General features: G+C 39.9%; 1 protein-coding gene across 4 annotated transcripts in view; it reads left to right on the top strand.

Annotated features, from left to right (window-relative positions):
* LOC124170490 (rho GTPase-activating protein 7) overlaps positions 1 to 26,353 on the top strand; it is a 365,673-nt gene that overhangs the window by 313,504 nt on the left and 25,816 nt on the right. For 3 of the 4 annotated variants that reach the window (XM_046549251.1, XM_046549241.1, XM_046549260.1), the window contains 8 exons: positions 15,008 to 15,079; positions 17,509 to 17,750; positions 19,141 to 19,408; positions 20,079 to 20,224; positions 21,442 to 21,669; positions 22,542 to 22,838; positions 23,632 to 24,002; positions 24,821 to 25,542. In XM_046549251.1, coding sequence (XP_046405207.1) covers positions 15,008 to 15,079; positions 17,509 to 17,750; positions 19,141 to 19,408; positions 20,079 to 20,224; positions 21,442 to 21,669; positions 22,542 to 22,838; positions 23,632 to 24,002; positions 24,821 to 25,542 — 2,346 coding nt within the window. The remainder of the gene's footprint in view (positions 1 to 15,007; positions 15,080 to 17,508; positions 17,751 to 19,140; positions 19,409 to 20,078; positions 20,225 to 21,441; positions 21,670 to 22,541; positions 22,839 to 23,631; positions 24,003 to 24,820; positions 25,543 to 26,353) is intronic. The other variant, XM_046549267.1, reaches the window with a different exon arrangement.

The raw sequence follows: 26,353 nt of genomic DNA, 5'->3' as shown, positions 1-26,353 counted from the left end.
GTCTCTGGGAAAGCTTAGTTTCTGACGATGATTAAAGGGAATTTGTAGCCGCTTAAATGAGTGATTTAATGACCGCCCATATTGGTGCATTTGTTATACGACGAGCCCCACTGCCTATGCTCAACATTGCTTTAGAATAAAAGTTATTTAACCATTTCTAGCCACGTTAATTTTATTTTTAACTTGCTCATGATCTATTCCCTTTACCTTGGTGCTGCTATTAATTATATAACTTCAAGTTTTGGAAAATTTTGTTTCCATGAGGAAATTACGAGCAAGCATGGAAGGATCACGGTAAATATGGGTTTTATCCGAAACAAAATCTAGTTTAATGTCATCCTTGGTAATTTATCTCCTTCGAAGAGTTAGGAATAGAAATGCTACTGTGTAAGTAAAGCGTTATCTTAAGTGCTATGGTAAAATTACAGTTTTCCTTCCCAAATCGTAGTTTGCTAATTTCTCCTATTGTCATATGTCCCCATGAAAGAGTCAAATCTAAAAGTTGACTCCACAGGAAGTGTGTGAATTGAGTAATTGGTTGGAAGAGTCACACCTGGAAAATAGAATTTTGAAGAGTCAAAGGCCTTTTACACGAGTTACTTGAGAGAACATTTCGATGCACGGTTTGAGGCGTGATACTTTAAAAACTAATCCTCTTTTATGTATTCATTCATCGATGTATTGAAGCAAAATTAGATTTGGGGTAACTTAATTTTTGATTCCCACCGTATTGCGGAGATTAAATCAGTTTTCATCGAAAATGGCATACCGGCATTAGAAGATAATTTTCCGGGGATTGAGAAAATACTGCCATGAAAAAATTACGTAATTCTGCGGATTTTCTAATGAAAATTTCAGGAAATTCAACTCGGAAAATCTATTATTTTAGCGTAGAGTTTATTACGTGCATTTGGAATGGAACAATTTAAAATTTTCTTGTATGAGATAAGCATTTATTTTATCGCGCCGACGTCCTTAAATTAAGTGCTGCAAATAAAATGTCATTCCTTCAAATTCATTCGGTTCTAATGAATATTAAATTGGCAAAGATTCTCTTAAGTCTCGTCGCGACCGTACTTTCAAATTATTTCGCGCAATTTAATTTTTAGGTCTGCAGTGTATAGGGAATCTGAGTTATATATTTTTGGTGAAGGGACAATCCCGTGATCATACGCACCAGTCCGACTCCTCCCTCTCCACCGACCACGTGAGCCGATGTTACTCGATGCTCTTACTTTGCTCGCATACCTCCTCCGCCGCGTGATTTCCCAGTATTCATTGCCTTACCGATTGGCGGTAGTTCTTGTGAAACCGAATCGGCCGAGTGCAACTTTTTGTGCTCCCTCTTCCTTGTTTGTTTCTCCACGGATGAGGGAATGCTGGACATAGCGGCGCCTTTGAGTCCGGCTGGGGAAATGATAAATACGGAGCCATCGATTTAATATGCGGAGTTTTATAATTCATACGACCATCTTCTATTGGATGGGGATTTGTTTCTTCAGTATAGTTTCTGAAACACTTAAGCTTTCACAAAGCTGCCCTACATTTAAGACGTTTTATTGATTTATCAAATATTCTGGGAATCATCTCGCTAATGTCTTTGCCTTTCGTTTTGTGCGGGTCAATACAGGAATTCGGTAGAATTTCAGCGTCTGAACTAGACCCAGTTGACGTTTTAGTGGGGGAGACTAATTCCCTAAGATTATGAACACACCTCTCGTTATGGTCACCCGCGAGCCAGCGGTCCTCGCTGTTGAATTTACCCTGCGGTAAACGTCTGCCTCGTGATTTCTGGGAATTCCTCGCTATACCGATCAGCGATAATCCCTTTGAAACCGAATTTGCGAAGTGGAACTTTTTTTGCGCCCTCATCCGTGTTTGTATCTCCACGGCCGATCGGAATGCTGGGCAGCGCCATAATGCCCGCGCCGCACCGCAACAAGCGGTTCCTCGGAAAATTTCCCTCCCCGTGATTGCGGATAGAGAAGCGGTGAGGTGCATTCTGGGAATTCGAGGGAAGCGTCGCCACAGGGGGATGCTTGGAAAGGGTTGGTGCGGTCGCAGGGGGGATACTTGGAAGTGGGGCGCGGCCCTCTCTAAGGGTGCATCGTCTCCGTAAATGGGAGTTTCAAACTTCCGTCCACGGAGAATATGCGATGGGCCAATAATTAGTTTACCTACTAGATGTGTTCAGAAAATATCAGGAATTTTAATTTTATTTTAAATTAATTATTTATTCGTCTACATTAATGCTGTTGCCTTCAAAATAGACTAGATATCCGCACTTGTGCCAGCGATTCTTCCAATTCTCTAAACACTTCGGAGACCCAATCTTTGGGATAGCCTTAAGCTCTGACTGCGATTTCTTTCAATTTCATCTAAGTTTGCAAAGCGACGGCCTTATAAGGTTCTCTTTATTTTTTTAAATACGAAAAAGTCACATTGAGCTATGTCAGACGAATATGGGAGGCTTAAGCATCGTTACGGTATTGTTTTTGGTTAAAATTCACCTACAAGCATTGAAGTGTGAGCAATGAATGGACAAAATAAACTATGAATACAGCTGCAATTTTTATCATACTTCCATCCGCCGACGGAACCATAAATAAGTATTCTAATGATTTTGCACGTTTCCTTTCTCCATATTTTCACGCCAGCAATGCGTTTACCTTAGTTCTTTTTAAGAATATTTCAAATATTTTCAAATATTTTTGTGTCAGTGTCAGTTTATTAATAATATGATTTTTTCCCTTTGAGACACGTTGAGTATGATCCAATTATAAATTCTAAATTATAGTATGCATTTACTTTTTATTTTTTCCGCAGTCAATCATTTTAAAAATCGGTGCTTGTCGGAACGAAGTATATGTTGAACTTTTAATTTTTTCATTCTCCGTATCATTCATTTGCGTTGTCCTCTGTATATTTCTTGCTAAATTATAGAGCAAAGTTCTGTATTTTTTAAGTAATACATTGAGAGTTATTTTTAGTTTATTCCGCGTGTCGGAACGTCAAAAAAAAGTTGTAGGTAGTATGGTATTTTTGCAGACCCCTCCGTATTTCTGCGTTTCCGCGATGTTTTGCTCCACAAGTGTCCGTCTTCTCCGCCCCCCTTCTCCTCCTGTCGGGGTACGCCAAATGCCTCCTTCTGGTGGAGGGGTTGAGGGGTAGGAGTTGGAGGGGGGCGGTGGGAAATATACGCGGCGATGTGGAGTGGGGAAAAGGGAGGGAGGGGAGTGATAGGTGTGGGAGAGGGCGCGCTCGGCAGAATCCCGCATTCGTCGGCGGCAGTCCCTGCTCGAAGGGATCCACACTCGCGCACGCTCCCGCCGACGCTCCAACCGAGAACCGCGCCTCTCTCCTCCCATCCTTGGCGCGACGGACCCTTGCTTCCTCTCTACCGGCCGCCTCGTCGGACACTTTCTCCTTCCTCTCGGCAAAAGATCCACCACTTGCATCACGATAGGATCGACGGATATTCCTGGGTGAAATCATTTACTCCTCCTGTGACGTGTGACTTGGATTGTTAATCGCGTTTCGAATTTCCCCCCCGGTCATAGTTCGTTCGCTTTTGCCTCTACGTTTCAGCAGGTGTCTGTCGACCGTCAGGAGTCTGAGAGTTGAATGAATCAGTATTGTCTCCATGGCTTCGTCAAGTTGTTCACCGCCGTGAAATCATGAACTAACTGCATCTGGAGAAATAATATCCTCCTCCTTTCGCGAAATGGGTGATGTGAATTGTTTCGCTTTTTGAAGTTCGCCGCCGCAGTCCGTCTCCTCAGTGTTTTTTGCCTACTTGCCTATCACAACCAGTGTGAAATTGGGCCTTCAGCGTTTGGAGAAATCTCCTGTCTCCTTCCTATAAAAATGTGACTTGAAATGTGTTTTAGGTCCTCGGCCGGTTAACGCTCGTTTATTTTTAATTTTGTTGCTCCACTCTTGAACTAAAAGAGCATTTCGGCCGATGTATCTGTGAAAAACTTTTCTCGACTGTGATTAAAAACCGCTAGTTTCGTTCGTCACTCTGAAGTTTTGACTATTCCCTATGGGCATTCTGCTGCTGCTTATATCTCATCAAAATCCGTTGTTGGTTATAGTTTTGTGACGTGAATTGTGTTTCACGTTTCTGCGGTGGTCATCGTTCGTCTCACCGGTTGTCTTCCATGGTTCATTTTTGTCTCGACGGTTCTGGAGATGTCATTAGATTTTTGAATAAAAGAAGCTGTTCGGAAAGTGTTAACCACCCTTCCACCTGTTCGTAAACTTTGTTCGAGCAACGCCGTGTTTGAGAAAACTGTGAAAATCATGAGAGACTTGCATTGCTTGATCCTCCTCGTGTGTGATATTTGAAAACGTTGAAACACTTTGGATTTTATTCGGTGTGAACTATACTGTGACGGTGTTAATCTGTGCATCCCTTTTAGGGTTTGAAGGCGACTCTGTGGATTTTCTTTCTACCCTGTCATTTCGTGACGTGAATTTTTTCGCTCGGTGGTTCAAAACGCTCCGTCACCGATTCGGCTAATTTTTGTTCGCCCGCCCGAAGTTTGTTCCAGTTCGAGTGGAGTCGGGCGGCCGTGCGTTTGACTCAGCGCCCCTTACGAGCCCTTCCCTGCCGGGAGAATCTTCGGTGCTGTCCCCGGCACTGGATGTTGGGAAAAGGGAAATAAACAAAGACCTGTTTTTTTTCCTCCCGCGACCTACTCGCTCCTTCTCGTCCGTCGACACATTCTTGGAAGATCGCGTGTGGCTGATTCTGCTTCACTTCCTTCTGCTCACCCTCTGTCTGTCTCTCTCTAAACAGTTTGGGAGTCTAATTCGAGACTTGTGAAGTGGTTAGAAGGAATGGCCTTTTTTTGTCTATTTGTGTCCATTGAAGTTTAAAAGTCAAGTGTTTATCTTCTGTGCGAACGTTTACCTGTCATCGTTGACCTTTGATGCGTGAAAAAAAAATTAACCAGTCTTGTAACCAGTGCTACGTGTGTAATTGTGACGTAGTGTTCGCGGGCGTGTTTTTTGTGGTGAAGACTGCAATGTATCTTTCTAAGTGTTTTGTTCCGAATGTTTTTGGTATACGCTCGCCCGGAATAATGAATTCCTGAGGGAAATAAGTACTGCTTTTTCCCATTTAGTGTGTGTGTAGAAATTCTTAGTGATTCAAAATTATTGCTGTTTATTGTAATACACTTTTACCTATGTTAAATCCTTCCTCATAACCCCCTTCATACTTTGGTGTGGCAAAGGAATGTTTGAATTTTTCTGAAATATTATTCCACCTGCTTTCTCTGTATAATATCAGTTTCAAGATCATATTTCAATGTCAATTTCAATCCATAATCGAAGTTAGTCCATACGAGGAATAATTTATTGCTCATTTCGGATGAATTCATAAGTTTTAGGTCGTGATCAACCTTACCGTTCGACAACTCCCCCCATTAAACTCACTTTTTGGCTGCTGTTATTGCCCTTTAACATCGCTAGCGCCGTTTTCTATTTGGAGGGATTTAATTAGCGTCCGCTGGCGCTATCATAAAGCCGCTCCCATTGAGCATGCGACACCGGATTGAGCGGGGTCCGCCCGGGCCTTCTTCTCCCCGCCCTCCGGAGTGCCCAGCGGGCCGTGTGACGAAAACCGTTAAGTTCCCGCGGTCCTCCGCGCTTCAGCGGCGCTCGGCCTTATTCCGCGCGAGGGGGCGCAACCAAGGCCCGCCCCCCGACCTCCCTCGACGCCTTCCTCGCGTCACAATCCACTTGACGGTCTCCGACGGCCGAGATTCCCACTAGACCCGTGCGCCGCCGACAACTCTGGTCCAGGCGCCGAGTCTGCGCGTCGACGTGACAGCCGCCGTGCTGTCGCAGTTCAATCCAGATAGTGAAGCTCACGATATATTCTCATTATTGTGAAAGTAGCCTTTGTTTACTCAAATTTTCATCTTTTTTTCCTCTCTTTGCTTAATAAAGTTTAATTTCCTTGTCGTAAGTCGTCAATTCGCTCCGTAGTCAACGACGGCACCGTAGCGCCCCCGCACGACGAAAAAGATAACTTCGTACGCCGCCTCTGAAATCGGTGCAGTAGTTTAGTTTTGTCGCACTACCCAGGGATTCCTTTACGTTGGTTTGAGAATATAGTGCTCGGCTGGAGGGAAATTGTAGTCTTACCGAAGGAACGTACATGAAGATGTAAATTTATATGCATGCGCGAATGTGTGCGTAAGGTTTCTTTGACCTTTCGGTAAATAGGATCCCTTTCATAAACCATCCCCTCTCCGTTTCCACGACGTCCTTGAACACTTTGCCATTGTCTCACTTACTTCACGAGAGATCCGTTATGTGCTGAAGTTTTATGTAGAGCATCTCTGTCGCCTTCATTGGTCTCGTAGCTTGTTGGGTAACTTATCGTAAATAATTTTTTTTAGCAAAAAAAAGAACAAAACTCTCAAAGTTTCTCCCGCAGCGGGCGTTTATTGAATGTTCGTATGTCGGGCGCTTTCGTCTGCAGGTACTACGTGTGTACCTTTTTGTTTGTTTGTGTGAAAGTTTTATATTTAATTTTTTTAACCAATGGATTCTGACGAATACGCATTCGTGTAGTCCTTGAGGTTATCTTTTTATCCGGTGATAATCCGTTCGTACGAACGCGATGGTCTCCGTTTGGTAAACGAGCTTTAATTTTGAAAATCTGACTCTTTCGAGTCCATTTTAATAACGATATTGCATCTACTGATTCACTGGCTTTGTATTTCAATACGAGAAAAGTGAATTTGTGACAGTCGCCGTTAGTGTTACATGATAATTGTCAAAATAGTGATTTTTATTTATTTTTTTTTATTCTTTGCCCTTAAATTCCAACAAAAAATACCTTACTTTGCTGTGAAGAATTGTGCTTCGAATATCTCATTTTTTTCCGTCAAGATTTTTTCAAGCTTTCGTCGAGCAGGATTTTTCGAAAGCGTTAATGGTTTTGGTTGTTTTCTCTCTCCTCTGTGTTTTTTTCGTGAGAACTGTAGTCACTTTCTCCGTCTCGGGGGTGTGTGAATTGTGTCAGTTTGGATTGAACGGTTCTTTCCATAAATAGAAGCAAAAGACGTGGAAAGCAGTAAGATTCCTTCCAATGAATGCATTCCTAAGTGTTAGATATAATCCTATATCGCGCATTGAACGAAGTAGTTGAGAAAGATCCTCCGGAATAGCAATCGTTCCGCTTACTTGGCTAACCAATTCAGAATTTTTCCAATCGTTCCGCGCTTCCGTCTTTCAGTCATTTGTTTGTGATAGCAGAGTAGGATATAGCACATCTTTGCCCTCTGTCTCGCTTGTGAAAAAAAAACTTTTAGGGTAAATAAGCTTACAGAGTGTTTTCGTATTCTGCTTCTTTTTTAATCGAGAGGGTGTTTTATGATGAAAACACTTTTATGCTCTTGACTTCAAAGGGAATCAAAAATAGGAGCAAACTTAATCAATTTGATTTCCTTTTCATCTGCATGTGATACGGAACCAGTGAGAGCGATAAACACTGCCCCGTTTTCTTCATCTAGTGTGAAATAGAGGTGCCATTTTCTGTCCGCGACTTTTTATTTGGGTAATGGAAACGATGATAAACAATGGCGATGCATGACCCATATGCGTTTCTGCGACGAGTTTTGTGTATTTCACCCTCTTGCCCTCAATAAAGCAAGCTCGTGGAAAACAATAAACATTCTCTCTGTGGGTAATAATTTAGTCACGGTGATTGCTAGTAAATTTCGCACCTTCGACCCTATCAATACCGATAAATCCTGATATGCTGAAAAAAGTCTGAACGATCATTGGATGCCAGTTCTTTCTTTTCTTTGGCTATTCCGGAATTTCAAAAAGGGGTTTATTGTGGTGATTTTATTTAGCTTTATGCGTGTGGTCATTGTGAAGGAATAATCATTCCTCTTTCCCCGTAACACATTGAGGGAGACTTTTTGGTCTGCGTAGTGGAGTTTTGATCCTTCTTCGATCCTCGGAAGTGTCACCCTTGTGAGAATGGTGAAGGAATAAATTTCCTTTTCCCACAAAAAAGACTCCTAGAGAGCCTTTCTCTCGTGTCCTCCTGCCAAAAACTCATTGGGAAGACCTTTTTTTGCTCCACCAAGTACAGTTCAGGCTTTCGATCCCCCTCTAACATCACCCTTATGTGAATGGTGAAAAAAACAATCGCTCATTTTCAACCAAAAAGACATACAAGGAACGTTTCTCAAGTTTCTTTTGGTAATAAGACATTTAGGCTGACTCTCTATTTTACGTTTAGGAGGTTCGGTGTTTGATCCTCTGCACTGTCTCCATTTCTCCCCACTGGTATTTTTTGAAGTCCTAGAACACCGCATCCTTAAAGACATCGAGGGATACCCTTCTACATAAAGGAGGTCTTTCCTTCGATCCGCGGAAGTATCACCCCCCTCCTGATCCTATTTAGGGTCTCCGGCCCTACCTGAGGCCTTTTAGGCCCTACTTTTGAGGCCCCAATACACCAGCCACCCCTACGTGTCTCTTCAGGACGGCAGGCAGGAATCGCGAGGCGGGCTCCTCCCTTTCATGATCCCGTGGAGATGCTCCTCAGCGACTCCGCACCGTCGCTGTCGCTGCTGCCTCCGCTCGCCCCCTCCTCCCCCGAGGGGGCGCCCTACTCGAGTCAATTCCCGCCCCCTCGGCCGCCGCATCAGGTGTTGTTGGCGACCCCGCCCCCTTCTCCCCTCCCTTCGCCGCCCCAAAGTGTCCCCGCCGCGTGATCAGCGACCGCTCAGCATGTCGCACCTCAAGGAGTACAAGTTCTTCCGCAGCTTCAGCGCCCGGGTGGGCGGCTGGTCCAGGCGCAAGGCGGAGAGGCTGTGGACCAAGTTGCGCGAGAGGAAGATTGCCGGTCAGTGTGTGATGATCGCCGTCTGAAAAGAATTTCTCGGGAATGTGATCTCTCCGAGGCAAAATGAAATCGAACCCTCACGATTTTAAAACGTTGATTGCAACCTTCATGTATATCATAATAAAAATGTCTTTTTTTCCCGTCAAACGTGTTGGTCCTCATGATGTGGAGCAAATGCGTTAAACGTCTAAAGGCAGATTATCAAACGCACACTTGGGAGATCAGGAAAGAGTAACTAGATTGGAAGAGGCAACTAGATTGGAAGAGGCAACTAATTGGGCTCAGTGTGATCATCGTCATTTGGGAAGGATTAAGATAGCATGTGGTCTCTTTTAAACATAATGAAATCAAACCTAGTGTGCGCGCAATTTCACCTCGACGCTGACTTTTTCAAATATTTCTTTTTAAAATGACTTTTTGAAGTATTTGTGTCGAATATGTGGAGATACATGCGCAAATGTGAAAAGTCAGATTCTTTTAAACATCATCAGGAGAACGATAAAGATAAACTCGACCGGAATCAGAAGCCAAGTCCGCGATACTGACCTCTTTGCAATGGAGCTTATTATCGATTTAGAATCGACTTATAATGTCAAAAATCTTTTTTTTTGTAGAAACCATAACGTTTTCATGGCAGTACCCATTATCGACTTATTGTTTATTTAATGTCACTAGAAAATATCATGCTTTCACGGGAGGAATGATTGGGGTGGATGGGAAAAGTTCATGTTCAAGGAAGGCCGCGTAGTTACCGTATTTATTTTTTATTTGTTCGTCCACCTAATTATTGAGTAGACATGTCCCCAATGACACCAACCCCATTTTTGCATTAAATTGGGGTTCAATCGGCATAAATGTGACTGCTGCATTTTTATTCGATATTTTATGGAGTATGCTCTAAATTATCTTCTTTGCTGAAATTGATTTTAATCTTCGTACAAATTATACTTTCTGATCCGGTTTGTACCCTGATGAACTTTTTTTCTTCTCCCTCCCCAAAGAATGCATAATCTAACTCAATCCTCTGGGTTCTCAGAATGAGTTTTTAGCCCTTCCCAGTGATGATACTCCTTCATAAGAGCCGCTATTAAAAACAAATCAGCTTGGTATCACAAACCGGGTATCACTTTGTGAGAAGGGAAAAGTATGTGGAATAATATTCTGCTACCTTGAGACTTGAGTGAACAGAATTGAGTCGAGTCTAAAAATTAACGGACTAAGCCCGTTGAAACCGGTAAAAAAATGGAATGTTATTTACAATTCGTTTAATTCATCGAATTCCCGTTGCTGTCCATGTCCTTTTTTGAACTAAACTAACGGATGTGTTTAGCTTTCGGTACAATTTGACCAATGGATTATACCAGTGGCGTAACTATGGGGAAGATGGGGGATGTATCCCCCCCCCCCCAATGCCTCAGATAAATCGAAAACTTTTTTTAAAATCTTGTCTGGATTTGATATATAATAACTGCATCTGATCAAAATTAAATTTTAAGTTCCAAAATGATGTAAAATGCATTTTCAGAAGTTTTATTTTTCACAATTTTTCCTGAATGTTTCCTGGAGGGATAGCCCCCACTAACCCCCTCATCCCACCCCCAAAGCCCCCTCATCCCCCCCGAAAGCATATTCCTAGTTACGCCACTGAATTATACCAAGTATACCTGCCTCTACTCATTTTAAATAGAACGCCTTTTGGTGTGAATTTGGATACTCTGGTGGTCTGTTCAGTTTATTTTAATGGGTCGTCTATCAGGGGTCTAATTTTCAGATTTTTACTGTCGGTTTCCACACGTGTGCATTGGTTCAGCGAAAAACTTTGCACCCTGCCTTGGGAATTTCCCATTCAGCATTTATTTTTTTAAAAATCGGGAAATTTTCATGTTTACGAATAATTTTAATATTTAATTAATTTAGCCACTAATTTTTGCTATATATTCGTTTAAATTCCATTGGGACTGTTCATGCATACGTTATTGAAGCATTGGTCAACTGAAATACACGGAAGCTCCGAGTCACAGGGGAGGTCGGGCTGTGTCGTCAAAATATCGAGTTCTATAAATTTATTTCTAGGCATCAGATAGAAGGATCTCTACCTCTTCTCTTGGCTTTCATGTTTACATAATATCCCTCCAGAGAAATCATATTGGGCGTTCAACCTATTTTTGTGGACTTCTCACAACTCAATTGTCAATTATTTACTTCCGTCTAGAAGTGTCTTTTTTATCTAATTCAATGTGTGCATTAAATATGTAAATTAAATTCTTCGTAGCAATTAAATCTATATTTTGATTCCGATATCTATTTTATTTTCAAGTTTAATCAATTAAAATATTTTATCCTGCATGATTATGAGAGATATTTTTTTTATATTCTCCTACGGTTCTCGCAAGACCATGGTAGGATGTGCAATGTGCATCAGGTCGTTGTTTGAAATCTCCGCTACTATGCATATCATTCATGTTTTCTTTTAATAGCGCAATTCTTCATTGATTTACTTTTACTTTTACTTTTGCCTTATTTTCTCATCCTCTAACCTCGGAGAACCTCGTCACTAACAGAAAACCTCGAAAAAAATCTTTTTTACCATTTGGTGTCCTGACAATCTTAAAATTGCCTTGTGTGTAGCTCACAGCGGCGGATTTTGCGATTCAAAAGAATTCATTTTCTTTTTTCATCCTTTTTAACGTCTTCTTCTTAATGTTTGGCATATGGTTCCACAAGCTCCACTTATTTCTTAGAGTATTATTAATCGCAAGATAAAATAAATTGTTAGTATTTTTTCCAGTACTTAAAGATTACCGATCCTGCATGATAAATGAAATAGTGTTTCTCTGAATGTTGTCCTTTGGATTCATTCTACTAGAATTCAAATTTTACTTTTACAAGTCATGAAGTAGATAACCGAGTTTATAACCCTATGCTGCTACGTTATTTGAATATATTTATTTATAAATCTTTCTCAATAATAATCGGTTGCAGATACAATCACTCTGGTGGAGAAAGTCAATGCTTTCAAGGCATAAAAGGTATTTTTAAGCCACTTATCGGTTAATTTGTTATTAAAACATTAATCGGTGCCTCTTATATATAAACTGTGCTATAATGATAAATAAAAGTATCTATATGCTACTGAGGTATGAATCTTTTTATAATTGTGTGTGGAATCACCTAGTCTAGAAATCAAATTATTCAGGAAAAATATCTGCTACAACGGCTACAAAATATTTTTATGGCATTTTATCTTTTGCGCTTGACTGATATTCGGAAATTGGAAACTCTTTCACCATACTCTTCGGCCCGCCTCTTTCACATTTTCATCGAATAATCTCACCGTTTCAATCTAATTACGAGTCAAATTTTCCTTACATTCTGTTTTTGTAGGTTTATATTCCGGCTTAAAATTAATTAACTTTCTGAGTCCTCAATGGAAGTTCATTTTTGTAGTCAAGGTGTTATAATCTGGGGAATAAACTACATTGTATTGAAATCAATAGAAATGTTTTCTCGGTAGAATTCGACTCAATTACGTTTGGTGATCCTTGCTTTTGCATTTTTTCAAAAAGACTCGTGAAACAGCTTTCTTCTAAAAGGTCCCGTAAGCTCTGGAAATTTTGATATTTTATCATTGGTCTCTTCCATAGTAACCAAATTAGCGTTTTAGATTTTATAAATGGATTTTGTATTAAGCTGTCACCAGTGCCATCGCCAGCTTATTAGGATCTTCAAATCTCAGCCTTATAAACTTCAGTTTTTTTCTGACTTTACAGATTAACTTCAAGTCATAAAAATTGTACCTAAATGGATCATAATACATTATTTACGCGTATTTCATTCTTTTCTATGAATTAAATATGCCGTAAATGGTATTCTAATTACTTCCTCTAATTATTTTAAGTCCATAACATTTTTTACTTCTATGATTTCTCTCTACTTCGTTATGCGCCAGCCTCTGCCTCAAATTATCAATCTGATGATGTATATGTTCTCTCTTCATTAATGAATTGGTTTTCCTACTGGTTAAAAATTTTCCGTTGCGACCTATATTTCTCATATTATTTCCCTACCGCACTGATTGTTTTTAGTTTGATTACAACAGTCTCATTTTCTTCAGCAAAATTAGAAAGATGCCATTAGCCTTCGTAGATTAGATGAAAGGGCGAATGGGATGAATTCTCATTGCAGCTCAAAATATTTCATATGCTCCTCAAAAGGTAACTTTTTAAAGATTTAAATAAAATATTTAGTTTAATACGTTATTTCATGGCACAAATATGGTAGCGAAATAAAATGCGATATTATTATGTAGCAATTCCTCATAAATCAGCCTAACCATTCGTTTTTTTGTGTGGTCAAGTAAATATTGGTTTGAATAGAGTACCCGTGTGTCGTGGATCAATATTTTGCTTTTATTTTTCGAGTTTCGGATCAGAATTAATTTGCGTCATATTTTTCATTGTTCCTATTCAACTCGCATTTACCTGTCCAACACCAATGAAATGAAACATTAACCACTCCTCTCGGATGACGTCATTTTAACTGCGAATCAACATTATTTGCTAGTTTCATCGTAATAAATTTATAGCTTTCTTACTAATTTAAAACTTCGATATTTGTTGAGTTTAGAGCCTTTTGGGTGGCTTTCCGGTAAGTAGGGCTTGTGGAAATTCGTGCTTCAAAAGCCCCTCTTTCTATATTTTTCTGAGAATGTATAGTATTTAAGGAGATCAACCCCTCTTTCCCTGGGGAATCTATCCTTCTCATTCCTGTCAACGCCACTGAATCAAATTGTATTTTCCGTGATAGTGGCGAAGGGGGAGGAAGAGAATTGGATTTTTAAATAAAATGAAATTTAATAGGCCTTACTGTGCATTTAAGAAGGGAGCTAAATTTCGGAAAGGGTAGAGGCCAATATGTTAATTTAAGCCCACCTTTATCGACAGCGGAAACGAGGACCCAGGGCGGGCTCGCAGGATTTCACTTCAGAGGGCCGGGTTCGAAGTCCGAGACTTTTCACCCGCACACCTCAAGAGGGGGAGGGCAGAGGAAAAAAGGATAGGAAGCGCCGCCGCCTCCAGGATAGGGATAGGGGAGAAAGGAAGGGGATAGGGAAACTCACGCCGTCAGTAGGGTGGCATCACTATTGGTGAAACCATGATTTACAATGTTACTACGGAAAGGATAGTTTTTCCTATGAAGAAGAAAAAACCTAAGATTTTCCGTACATACCTTTATCGACAGAATGCCTTTAATAATGATAATGATAATGTTCGTCAACATTCTCCATTATCCTCTCTCTCTGCATGATCAAAGGCGAGACAAGCACTCCGGAATGCAGAGTCTTTAAGAGTTAAAAATGACGTTCCCACATCCGCATTCTTTGGGAGTAATTATGATCTCAAGTTTCCATTCTCCAAAACCCTTGATATGAGAGCTCTGCCGTCGACGTCAGGGCAGAGGAAACGTGCATATCGATCCCACGAAATGGCTTGGTTCGATTTACTTCCAGCCTCTTGATTTTGTGCTATCGTCTCTACTGTCTATTCGCTGGATGCTAGGATGTTTTAATGGCTCCAATGACGTTGAAAAAAGGAGCGATTTGGGGTATGTCTCCGACTGAAGGAATGGAAATGCGGAGAAAAATGTTTGTTCCGAGGACTCAGCCTCTCGTAAATGGATCGATCAGAAATACTTTTCGGAAAGCATTTCGGACCCATGAGGGAAACCAGTGAACCGCCAGAAGCCTGTCTACGAAGTCTTAGAAATTTTAAGGAAATACGGGAATAATATATCCACTATTGCAAATCTGATTTTAATCGTTTTGGAAACAATTGTGTTTTGCCAACTAGAAGGATTCAGGAGTTTTAAGACTAAAGTGAAATGTCTTAAAGATGTTTAAATATTTTTTATCTTTCCAATTTTTTACTTTGGTGTTTAAAGTTGATCTATTTTGTGTACCAAAATTCATATCATTTCAACAGTTCTTCCACGTATATATCAATTTTATATATTCTCTTTGAGATAGTTCTTGCGATGAAGTACGCTACAAAGCGTTTTTTTTTGTTCTTCGTTGGGAGTCCTAAGTCGACTCAACTAATCCGGATATTTTTTATCTATTTACAGAGATTGAAGCTGCAGAAGCGTGCAAATGGCTGAGAGCAGCTGGATTTCCGCAATATGCCCAGATGTACGAAGGTAAGACATCATCTTGTGTTACAAGTTAATATTCTCTAATCATGAAACCGTCGCCGCTTTTTCCAACCGAGGAACGAACCCATTACCTTCCGTTTACTTCTTAGGTAGATATGGTGCTTAAAACCGACGTACCTTATTAATGCTGTGCGAAGTGTGTGGCCGTTTTACCTTCCCAGCGTGAAGATATTGTTAGTATTCGGCTCCTCTCATCATTTAAAACTTCATCATTTTTTCTGTATTACACCATCTAGTAAGTTAAATAAGTATTTCGTATAGGTCGAATTTAGTGTCTGGCGATTGCCAGGTATGGTATGTGTATTTTGGAGGCTCATGCGTTCTGTGAACCGTGACCGTTCCTGGACAAATATTCATCCACGTGTTGCGGGTCATCGTCGTGTTAGGATATGAACGATACGACGTAAACGTATTTGTGAACGCGTGATTAAATTAGTCTGGAAGCAGATACTTCGCTTCAATGTATGTAAAATACTGCTCTTAAATTCGTTTTTGTATTTCTATATCGTCCACGGTCAACTACTTTTGAAAAAGAAGGATATTCTTTAAAGTTTTTTCACAAACCTTCAAGTTAATCGTTCAAGTACGTCCTGCTGTTACGTGGGGAGGGAAGTTCCTAGTTATATTTCGTTTTATGAGTTAATAATACCGATGAAGATCAGTATCTAGCTGATTGAATATAGAAGGCTGCTCTGGATTATTTTTGTCTCCTCCCATAAGTTTACGGTTGTGTCTGCGGGTAACCTCAAATTCATGTATTTCACGCCGAGGAGCTACATCTTCTTTAAACCGTTGCAGTTGTCATTTTACCAGTTCGAATACGGATGTTTCCTGCAGATGAAATGGAGTTCTGATGTGTAGTTTTAACGAGTTTCGTTTTAATTAATGTAGTCATCCATACTTCAGAATCTTAATGAGCGTTTAAGGGTTGTTTATTATTCCTCCAATGTTGCTCTGAAACTTCTTTGGGTTCCTTCATTATGCTCGCTCGTGGAGTACGTCTTCCTTGCCCTACTTTCGACGGTAGTTGCCTGTCGGCGTGAGAATCAGAACAATCCTCTCTTAAAAAAAAAAGGCGTGAGAACTTCCACCCACACCAGGTCACCCGGAATGAACGAATGTACAAGCCCAACTTCTTCGAGGCTATCTACCCAGACGAACGCGGTCCGCGCGTATGGCCAAAGTTTTAGGCTGGCCGATGCCTCCATTCTTTCAATTAATTATGGAAACGCCGTAATGGGAGTAGTTACAATGGATTAGGTTCGATAGTTTTTTAGAGGAAAATATTTTCCTTTACCTGGATCCGAACTACATCCGCCGAATAGGTGCGCGTTCGGGGGATCCGCGTCGAATCCCCGTCAAGGAAATTTTTTTTTCCTCTGCGTAATTTTCGCTTCTAATGTGCACTACTTCTGTTTGAGAATTTTGATTTCCTGGTGAAAATAGTGATGTTCCTTCCAAAGACTATGCACATGCGTTGGCTTCTAAAGCTGCGAAATTCCGGCAACTCCGTCGAAAAATACTATTATTGTTGTTGTTGTTGAAAAACAAGCGAAATCTTGGTTCTCGATATATATTGATAGGGGTTATACTGTGAATGTCTATGTTTCTGGTGAAGTTCCTAATTTTTAAATATTTCATAGTACATTGAAATTGATAATTCTCTATATTCTAGGCGTTTAACTGGTAGATTATCTATATTTCCTGAATGCAAGAAATATGTTCTTGCTGATACTATTGTGAAAAGTCAAGACTCTTAATTGTATAAAAATATTGTGAAGTGAAGGAGATAAAAGTATTGTGAATATAATAAATTTTGACAGCGTAGAAGGATTTATCTGAGTAACTTTATCGCCTAAACTAAAACTATTTTCAAATCCTGAACAACTCTTGGTTTATCTATTTAAAGGGAGAGCACTATTTTTCTAAATTGTGATAAAAGTCTGCAGTTGATTTCTTGCATTAGTCATGTTAAAAATGTTCCGTTCTTAATGAGCTGTCATTTTGATTATAATCGAGCCTTGCTTTCGAAATGCCGTGTAAATTTTTTTTAATGAGTTTGATTTAATCACCAGGAACGTTAAAACTTACAGCTCTATTTGCTAGTTTAGAAACCACATACGATTTTAATCATTTACTCAGTGTTACAACTCGAAGATTGGTTTGTACAGGCGAAGGTAAAGCTCACTCTAGCATACGTCACTGGCGTGTGAATGACCTGGGCCATTACGTCCTTGGAAGACTTTTTGTCTTATCGTCCAAAGACTTCACTCGGGATTAGAGTTCGGTACCCTTCAGCAAGAAGCCAGGTTATCTAACCATAAGGCTGCCACGCACCACCAGGAGCAAAATGGGCAAATCGGTGTGCCCAAGGTCGACGTTCCATAATCTTTATCTTTTCTTTCCTCGCGCAGACATGCAGTTCCCACTGGACCTGAACTGCGTGGGCAGAGATCATCCTTTCCTGGACCGCGACTCGCTGCAAGCGCTCTTCCGCCGCCTGCACACGCTCAACCATTGCTCCCGCATCGGGTGCAGCGCCGTGACGGGGCCCGCCGTCACCGCACAACCAGACCTCAGGGGGACGGACGGCACGCTGCCCATCGTGGAATGCTCCGACCCCCCGGACATACTCACGCCCGCGAGGAAAGAATCGGTGAGACCGCATTTAATTTTTATCTAATAGTAATTTTAGTTCACGCAACATGAAAATACAATGATAGGGTAAATAATTTTCTCAATGAATAATAATACAAAATACAATTATATATACGATGCAACTATAATATAAAAAGAACTTAATACGCTAATAGTACATTTAATTACCAAAACAGACAAGGCCGGCCGAATGCCGCGTACAAAATTCTGTACAACTTTATAATGTCGCCAACTTCGACAATATGTGTCTGCGAAACATTTCTTTATGTAAGTTTATATTTTATTCACTTGAAAGTCCATTGAATGAGATGCTATTAATAGGTGGATTCATACAATAATTTGTATTTACACTTCTTGCAGAGAATGTCCTTTTTAGCCTAACTTTTTTTTGATGAGACTAAAAATGTCTAGTTCCTAAACAGTTCTATACAATTACCTTTATTAATTATGTCATGTAGTAAGAGTAAATCATTGATGACTCTTCTTTTACGTATTTTTTCTAATTTAAACTCGTTCAAGATAACTTTCTAGGTACTCTGTATGATTTTCTAATTCAGGGTAAACACTTTATGGCTTCATTGCCTTACAAGTTACTCCGATGATAAGACAAGGCCGTCACCTGAGAAAAAATTGCAGACTTTGGCACTGAGAGGGGTAACATTTCGGGGGGGATTGATCGGATAAGGGGTGCATTGCGGGGGATTTGGTTCCCTGGACTTCCCTTGCTCGCAATTGGTTTCCAGATGTTCATAATCAGTTGTATGGCACCACCACCTTAAATATGTATGGCAATGAGAAAACTGTTGGAGATTGGAATAAAGAAGTATGATAGCCAAAGTAGAAGCAAAATAAGGTGTTTAAATGCATTTATTAGTTACCAAGACGACTAAGATCTTACTCACAAATAATAAAATAATTCAATCTTTATTCTGTAAATTATCAACCAATTTTGTTTTGCAACTGATATTTTAAAAAACAACTGACTCTCTCATAAAATTTAGTCTTGAAATTCAATGTTTATAATATTTCCACCATAGATGGTATTAATTTCGCCTTCTCTTGTAAAGTTGGACTTTTAATTTTTTTAATAATTCATCCCAGATGTAATTTTGATTAGTAGCGCATATCGTTAATTTTTGGATATCTAGTAACTCTACACAAGACCTGTATCATCCATTAAAAAATCATCTGTCTTGCTCTGTTAGAATTGTGCGTTGAGGAAAACATTGCAAGAAAGATCTTGGTTGCTGTAACTCAAGGTTTAATTGCTTAAGGTTAGTGGTAGTCAAAAACAGGCAAAGTACGGATATAATAGCAAGTCAATTTCATGCGAAAGAGCTATGAGGTGGGAAAAATTTGCTAATCCCTGTTTTTATTATATTTTCCAGCGATGTGGTCTTTCGAGTCGAGTGCCCAGCAGGGATCTTGGGGACGATGATGACGAGGTAGATGTTCTGCGGAACACCCAGAATCTTCCTGCTCCACCCCCAGCACCCCACCCCCGGCGCAGGGTGCTCTCTGGCAAGGGAGCAGGGGTGGACGACGAAGAAGACGATGAAGAGGAAGAGGAGGAGGTTCAGTGTGCCCTCAGCGACAACTGGGCCTTCGAGCCAGGCCCAAGAAGGTGGTCAAGGGTGGAGAGCAGCGAAGCCAGGGGTGAGTGGATGGGACGTTTGGTTCCCGATGAGTCTCAGTTGAGGTTTGGGGACATCCATTAACTATGTGAGGTATTTAGGGGAAATGGGGTCAAGCCAATTCTCACCCAATCTCACGTGGGGAAAGGGTGGTCCTAGCAAGTATCACATACTATTTTTTCCTCGAGAAACAGTTCAAAATGTGATTCTAGACTACGATCTTAGTAATTTTAAATACCATTTTACTCTAATTTTAAATAAAAATAATTTTAAAAGTTGTTTTTTTATAAAACCAATGCTATAAAGCATATAAAGGGAGGGAGGAGGGGATAGAGCCAAATCTCACAATATCTAACAATATTTTAAAGTAACAGTCAAGGTTTTGTCCTTCTACTTCCAACTGTCATAACTGGATAGCAATCATCATGCATGATATCATAATAATCTTTTGCCTAAATGCTGACTGAGAGAAAAGCAAATCTGTCTATCATCAGTATAAGAGCCAAACATCATTAACTGGCCAATACTTGCCATTAATTATTTTATTTGTCTGTTTTGTTCAATTTATTTACATAAAATAGTCACTCATTTTTTGCAATTCTAATGTCGTATTTTTTATTAATACGACATATTTATAAAGAAGCATCTCATTTTTACTTTAATTTCCTTTTAATATCTTGCTTTAATTTTAGGGAGTGAGGATTCTCTGGATGAACCATGGGCTGCAGATTCTGGTGCTGAGGCGACTGAAGAGATTGAGGAGAATTTATCCAGGGATGGCTTAGAATCTGGGGATACCAATGTTTCATCGGTTGTGAGCAGGGAAAGTCTGAATGAGGTACTTTAGTCCTAAACTTTTCTTTACAGTTTTTACCTGGAATCATTAATTCTACCTGAAATTCTTGCAGTGAGGACCAATGTCTTTGCTGTTTTGGAAAAAAAGTCCTTTGAATTATTCATTCATGTTCCCTTTGTGTAGGAATTCATGTGATTTATGTTCTTCAAACAAAAAATATCTTTTCTACGGTGTAATTAAATTTGTAATTTAGTCTACTAATAATATTTAGTTATTTGGTGCTCTCGATCACTGATTTTTATTGATACTTTATCATCATATGGGTATCTTGCAGTAAAATTTATGAAGTACATATTTGAAGATTTTAGGGTGGTTCCAGGAACTGGTCAATGGAGACAGGGTAGCCAAAAAAGAGGAGGGTTTGGAGAAGTAGAGCTCTAGGGGTATTCTTTTGAAGTACAGAACATTTCAAAGTTTTGTCAAATAAATTTTAGTGTATCTAAATGAAATTAACTTCTATCTTGAAACCATAAGCATTAACCCTTTGAAAGCCATGGATAATTGCCTAATTTCATACTAAAATTGCAAAGCTATTTTGCAGAAAAATTTAGCCCTCATGGATAATTTCTGTGAAACCATCAATATTCCTTACAATTTTTTTTAAATTTTGCTGGGTGCAGGGAGCATTCTCTTTTTATTGAGCAGTCTTTACTTTCTAACTTAGCTTAAAGAGCATTTTAATGGTAAAATTATTTTATAATAATACAGATTTTGGAAGAGTCTCAAGACAGCCCCAGCATGTTAAAAAGGTACTTCCAGCGCCATTTTGATTATTTTTGACCCCAAATGGATAATATCCATGAAATAACTTATTATTTAAGTGAATTATGACACCGTCAGTGAAGGGTTTTTGCCCCACCCAAATTCCTTCCCCTCCCTACTTCTCCTCCGCATTTGCCATTTCATCTTGAAACTGCCACTACTGGGTTTTTCAGAGATACAGTAGAATTATGTACTTGCATGACTCCTCATGAAAACAAGCAAATGACCTAGGAAATAATCATAGTTCCAGAAAATGTAGTTGTTTCATAGCCAAAATTGTGACACTAGGGTAACATTTGTGATTCGTTTCACTATTTTTTCAACTACATGAGCATTGTTATCATTCATAGGTTATTTTTATTCATTTTATAAGCTGTGAAAATATGTATTTTTACCGGAGGAATAGCCTGTTAACATTTCTCCATCATGTAAAACAGATACCCAATGCCGAGAGTGCAGTCAAAACTACCTCAGCTGCGCCCAACTCTTTCCATCGTTCAGGGAGCGAAAGAATCAAGGAGGGTGCTAGAGCATTGTTGAGGCGTATGGAGAGCTTTAAGGGGGGCGTTGGAGTTAGTCGAGGGGGCAGTGGAGGTTGGAGACGCAGGAAAAGAAGAGGTCCAGGTTCAGAGGATGGAGGAGTGGATTTCATCAGTGGCCCCATGGTTAGTCATTTTCCTCTCCATTCATTCTGCTAAGGAATGTCTTTAATAAATGAGTTTGATTATAGTCACTGGAAATATGTATGACAGGTAGTGGTAGCGAGAATATTATTTTTATATGTCATGGAAGTGATGGGTGTAGTTTTCTCTCTCAATTTCCTATATCTCTTTTTTTCTCTTTGTGCGCTTGCTGGGAATACTCTCCTCATGTAGTACAACCATTTTATTCAGATTAAGGGAGGCATTCATACCTGATCTGTCATAAAAATGTATTTTCTCGGAATACCGGTTTTTTTTAACGGCTTCTTACCAAGGCATAGTGATCACAGGGGGTGAGATGGCTGGAGTGTTCAAACTCCCCTCCCACGAAAAGTTTGGGATGTGCAGTTTGCATTTGTACCCCCTTCCAATAAATCCACCCCCACAAATTCTACCCCCACTCCAAACAGTTCCAAAATTCATTTTGGCTACAACCTTGCTTCTGACTTATTCTTATAAATATTCTTTTGTTTTTTTCCTTTATTCAAAATGCTCTGTTGAAATTAAATTTTAGACTCCATTTATATTTTTTCTACCGTTAATATTTCCTGCCCTATAAATCTCAACCCTTTGTTGTTGACAAATTCATTCCTAAATAGAAAATGCAAGTGTGGGGTGTAGTAGCTCGAAGGTTAAATAAATGAATAAAATTACCCTGCTGTTGCTTCTGTGCATGTTGATAGAAATATTTTTAATCTGCCAATAAATTCATTCAATTGCTCTGGAATGTCATATCATCATGTCACTTATTGCTTAAATGCACGTTATTCTGTAGACTGGTACAAAGGTGAAGATGAATTGAATTAAAATGGGAAACCTTGATGTTTTTCTCATAGGTACAAGACCCTGAGTCGATGGAACAGAAAGTTCGTGAGCTGAACTGTGTAGATGTTTCCCCAACCGATGGAGAGGCTCTTGTAGGTGGCAGCATGGCATCACCAGAGGCATCCTCAGGGAAAGAGGCGCGCAGGCTGCTGAGACGTCTGCGTCAAAGGACGCTTTCTTCCGAGGACGGCAGAGCTGGGGCACTCTCAGATTCAGAGTGTCATACGTTTTCCTCAGCCACCCCCAAGTGGCAGCAGCTTTTAATGAAAAGCACATACTCAATTCAGCCATCAGAGAGGAGGCTTGAGGTAACCATCATTACTTCCAGACTTGTCTTTGCATTGCCATTTCAAATGTTGTCCTTGCTGAAATTGTTTACTGATAGGGTTTATAGTGGGCAGAGCTAGTGCTTACTCAAATCCTGGAAATCAAATCCTGAATTTCTTATAAAGATTTTGTAACCAATTTTTCAAAATTGGAAATGGATTCATTAGCCCTGAAACACAAATGATTGCTATTCTAAGGAATTTCTTTGAACTTTTCCTTTAAAGTTGATTTTTTCCTCGCTTTTGGATATTTATCGTTTTAACAGAATGGCTTCCATGGCCATTCAAACATCTTTTTCATCTGATTCATCATTTTCATTTTTTTGGCAAGGTTTTTTTTTATTTATACATATTACATATATATGAGGTATCAAGGTGGAGCACAGTGTCTGCTATCTTACCACATTTGTCTGAGTTTCATTTTGGACATTGTTTTGAATCTTTTGGTAGCTTATGTTTGAAGAGTTTGTTAGAGTTTTAAACTTCTTGTTTCTATTATTTAGGTGTTAAACTGTACAGTCTGAGGTGGACATAACAGTCAGCTGAAGCAGTTACTTTTCTTCCACCAATACCAAGTTTTGATTGAAAATATTTTAAAGAATATTAGAAATTATAGAAGTGGATCATTTTGAACACCATGTTGGTCTATTCCTCAGTGTTATTATAATTGATTATGCTTCTTTTTTCTATTTTTATATAATCTATTCTTATTTTTTTCATGTATACTCTCATGTTTAAGAAAGAAATTATCTATTTTCAATGTAACTCTTTTCAGCAAGAGCATGAAGCAACATCCAAGCCTACCTCACTGATAAAACAGCGGTACAAGTCACGTCGTGCTGCTAGTCTAAACCTTGGCACCAGTGCAAAACCTTTCCGAGAAGGACTTTTGCTAGGGAAGGAGGACAAGGAAGGCAAGAGGCCTGCCAGTGAGACAGAGATGACTGGTGCTATTGCCAGGGAAGAGGAAGTGATCACAAGGACACGGCCTGGCCGAAGATGGCTTAATGAAGCTTTAGGGGAGCGTGGTAGTGTTTATGACAATGTTCCAGTGGTGATACTGAATAGAAGCTACCGTGAAGATGGAGGTCTTGGATTTGAATCTCATGTTGAAGAATCCATTGATATTTCAATACCAAAGAAATGGTTAGTATCTCTTTTCTATAATTGTAATTGTTTAACTATGGCTGTGGTATAGTCAGGGCCGGATTTACCTTAAAGCAAAATAGGCACGTGCCTAGGGGTGTCGCAGTCCAAGGGGCGCCTTCAAGGATGGCAGTTCATTCAGTTACTGCAGTACGTAATGTTTTTATTTTTGAAGTTAATCTTCTTTTTTGTTGTATGAATTAAGGCTAGACATTATTTTTGGAAAGGGTATTCATTAAGAGTTTTAGTTGCATAAAAGTTAAACTGTTTCATGTAGTTTTACTCCAAGCGGTTATTCTTTAACTGAATTGTCTACGTTTCTGCCTGGGTAAAAATTCAAGCATAAACTTATGCTGTCAGCCATGTATCTGTTTATTCTTTTTTTCCAAACCTTACCTTGTGCGAGTGGCTATACCATATCATAAAAATCGGGGTCGGAGGGCTCAAGTGAGGAGGGGCGCTCCTTGGAGAGGTGCCTATAGCATAACTTTGGGTAAATCCGGCCGTGGGTATAGTCCCATCATTTACAATAGTTTGGGTACAATGGTGTACCAACATTGAAACACTAATGCCCGTAAGAAAACCAAAGATTGTCAATGTTAGTCCTGGACTAAGTTTGGATGGGTGGCCATTCATACCTTTACCCTGGTGCGCTTGTGTGCAAGTGACTGGCAGGGTAAACATGGGATTTGCACAATTGACCAAGGAAGGCTGGAGTGCTGGGGCACTTGTCAAAACCACCCACTCCCTCCATCCATTCAATCTACCAATTAAATTTTTTTCAAGTAGTAGTATAATTGTTAATTTTTTATTTTCAGGTTAAGCAACACAACAGTTGTCCGTTGGCACAGCTTCCAAAGCTGTGGGGCTGACTCGAGGAAACGCAGTGCTTTAGGGCGATCCCGCTCTGATGGCTCCAAGGCAAGCTCAGAAGTTAAGCACAGTTCTCGGAGTAGCAGCCGACACAAAATATCTACCAAAGCTAATGTCCAAGATGTGATACTCTTTTCTTCCCCCAGCAAACACCGTAGGGAATCGTTGGGCCAATTGTTTGGTGACACCCTTCTCAACCGTGATGTTGAATCTATAAAGTGCTCGAATGAGGGGATTGAAGGCCCTAGGACTCTCGCTCTGCACGGGAAAGATGTGGCCATGTGCGTGGCGCTTGGATTTGGTGATACTCCAATACTCCCTAGTGGTGATGATGCAAATGTGCCAAAAGTCGAGACTCAGGGTCATCCATCAGGTCAGGTACTAGAGTTGACCCCCATACCAAAGGAATCCAAAGATGAAAAGACTGTAATTGAATCAGGGCATGTGCAAACCAGTGCTGAAAATAGAATAGCCCCAAAAGAGAAGGACAGTGTGAATTCCAAAACTCCCCCCTTGCAGAGAACCCCCAGGGTTAGTGAAGAAGATGCTCCATCGTCTTCTAGTGTATCTCCTTCACATTCAGAGGACAAAGAACGTGAATTTAGAACTCCTCATATTCAAAGTGTTGCAAATGATAGCTTTGACACAATGAAGAGCTTAAGTAAAGGTAAGAATAATCAAATTTTAATGATTGATGTTTTTAATCACATCATTGCACTTATACATTCCAATTGTGATCGAGTAAGGTATTAAGATGTATGCTCCATTTTTTTATTTTTGTTGACTATTCATTACATCATTGCCTAAACATTAGTGGGTTTTAATATTTATTCATTTACTTTAATCCTTTAAAATATTGATAATATTGATTTATGGATTTAATCTTAGTTTTTTTATGTATTTGTCGTGATGTTTTTTTTTTCCTTTTGCATTTGCATGGCTTACATTAATGCTAAGGAATTATATTCTTCCTAGTATAGCACTGTACCAATTATTTCAATCAATGTTGTGGTGAGGGTGAGAGGGGTTAAAGGGTTCAAATCCCCCCTAAAGGTTTGCGAGGTTCAGCGCTAAGTGTACACTAGGGCGGATCGCAAAAATCGATTTTTTTCAAATCCATCTGGCCCAATGAAAAAAAGTTGTGGGACCGATCAAAAATAAGGCCTGAAAAATTTGAGACCTCTAGGTGAACCCCTGACCCTCGCTCAAATGCAATTTAGGGGGGGGAGGTCGAAATTCTAAAAATATAGTATTTAATGGTCATTTCCTATGGATTTTGCCGAGTTACTGCCCTTTAGGGCAAAAATTTCATGCATTTTGACGTATCTGCCACCGTTTAGCCACAAAATGCCTAATTTGAGTCCGCGTCCGCGAAGAAAATATTCCAACGCCCACGCAGCGTCGCACAGTGGTCCGGATCCGGAAAAAGGTGGACAAAAATCATTTTTTCGACTTTCTTGAAACTCATTTAGACTATA

The sequence above is a fragment of the Ischnura elegans genome, chromosome 1 (assembly GCF_921293095.1).
Source record: "Ischnura elegans chromosome 1, ioIscEleg1.1, whole genome shotgun sequence".
Classification (NCBI taxonomy): Eukaryota; Metazoa; Arthropoda; class Insecta; order Odonata; family Coenagrionidae; genus Ischnura; species Ischnura elegans.
Note: the sequence above shows the minus strand (reverse complement) of the source record. Positions and strands in the feature narration are given on the sequence as shown.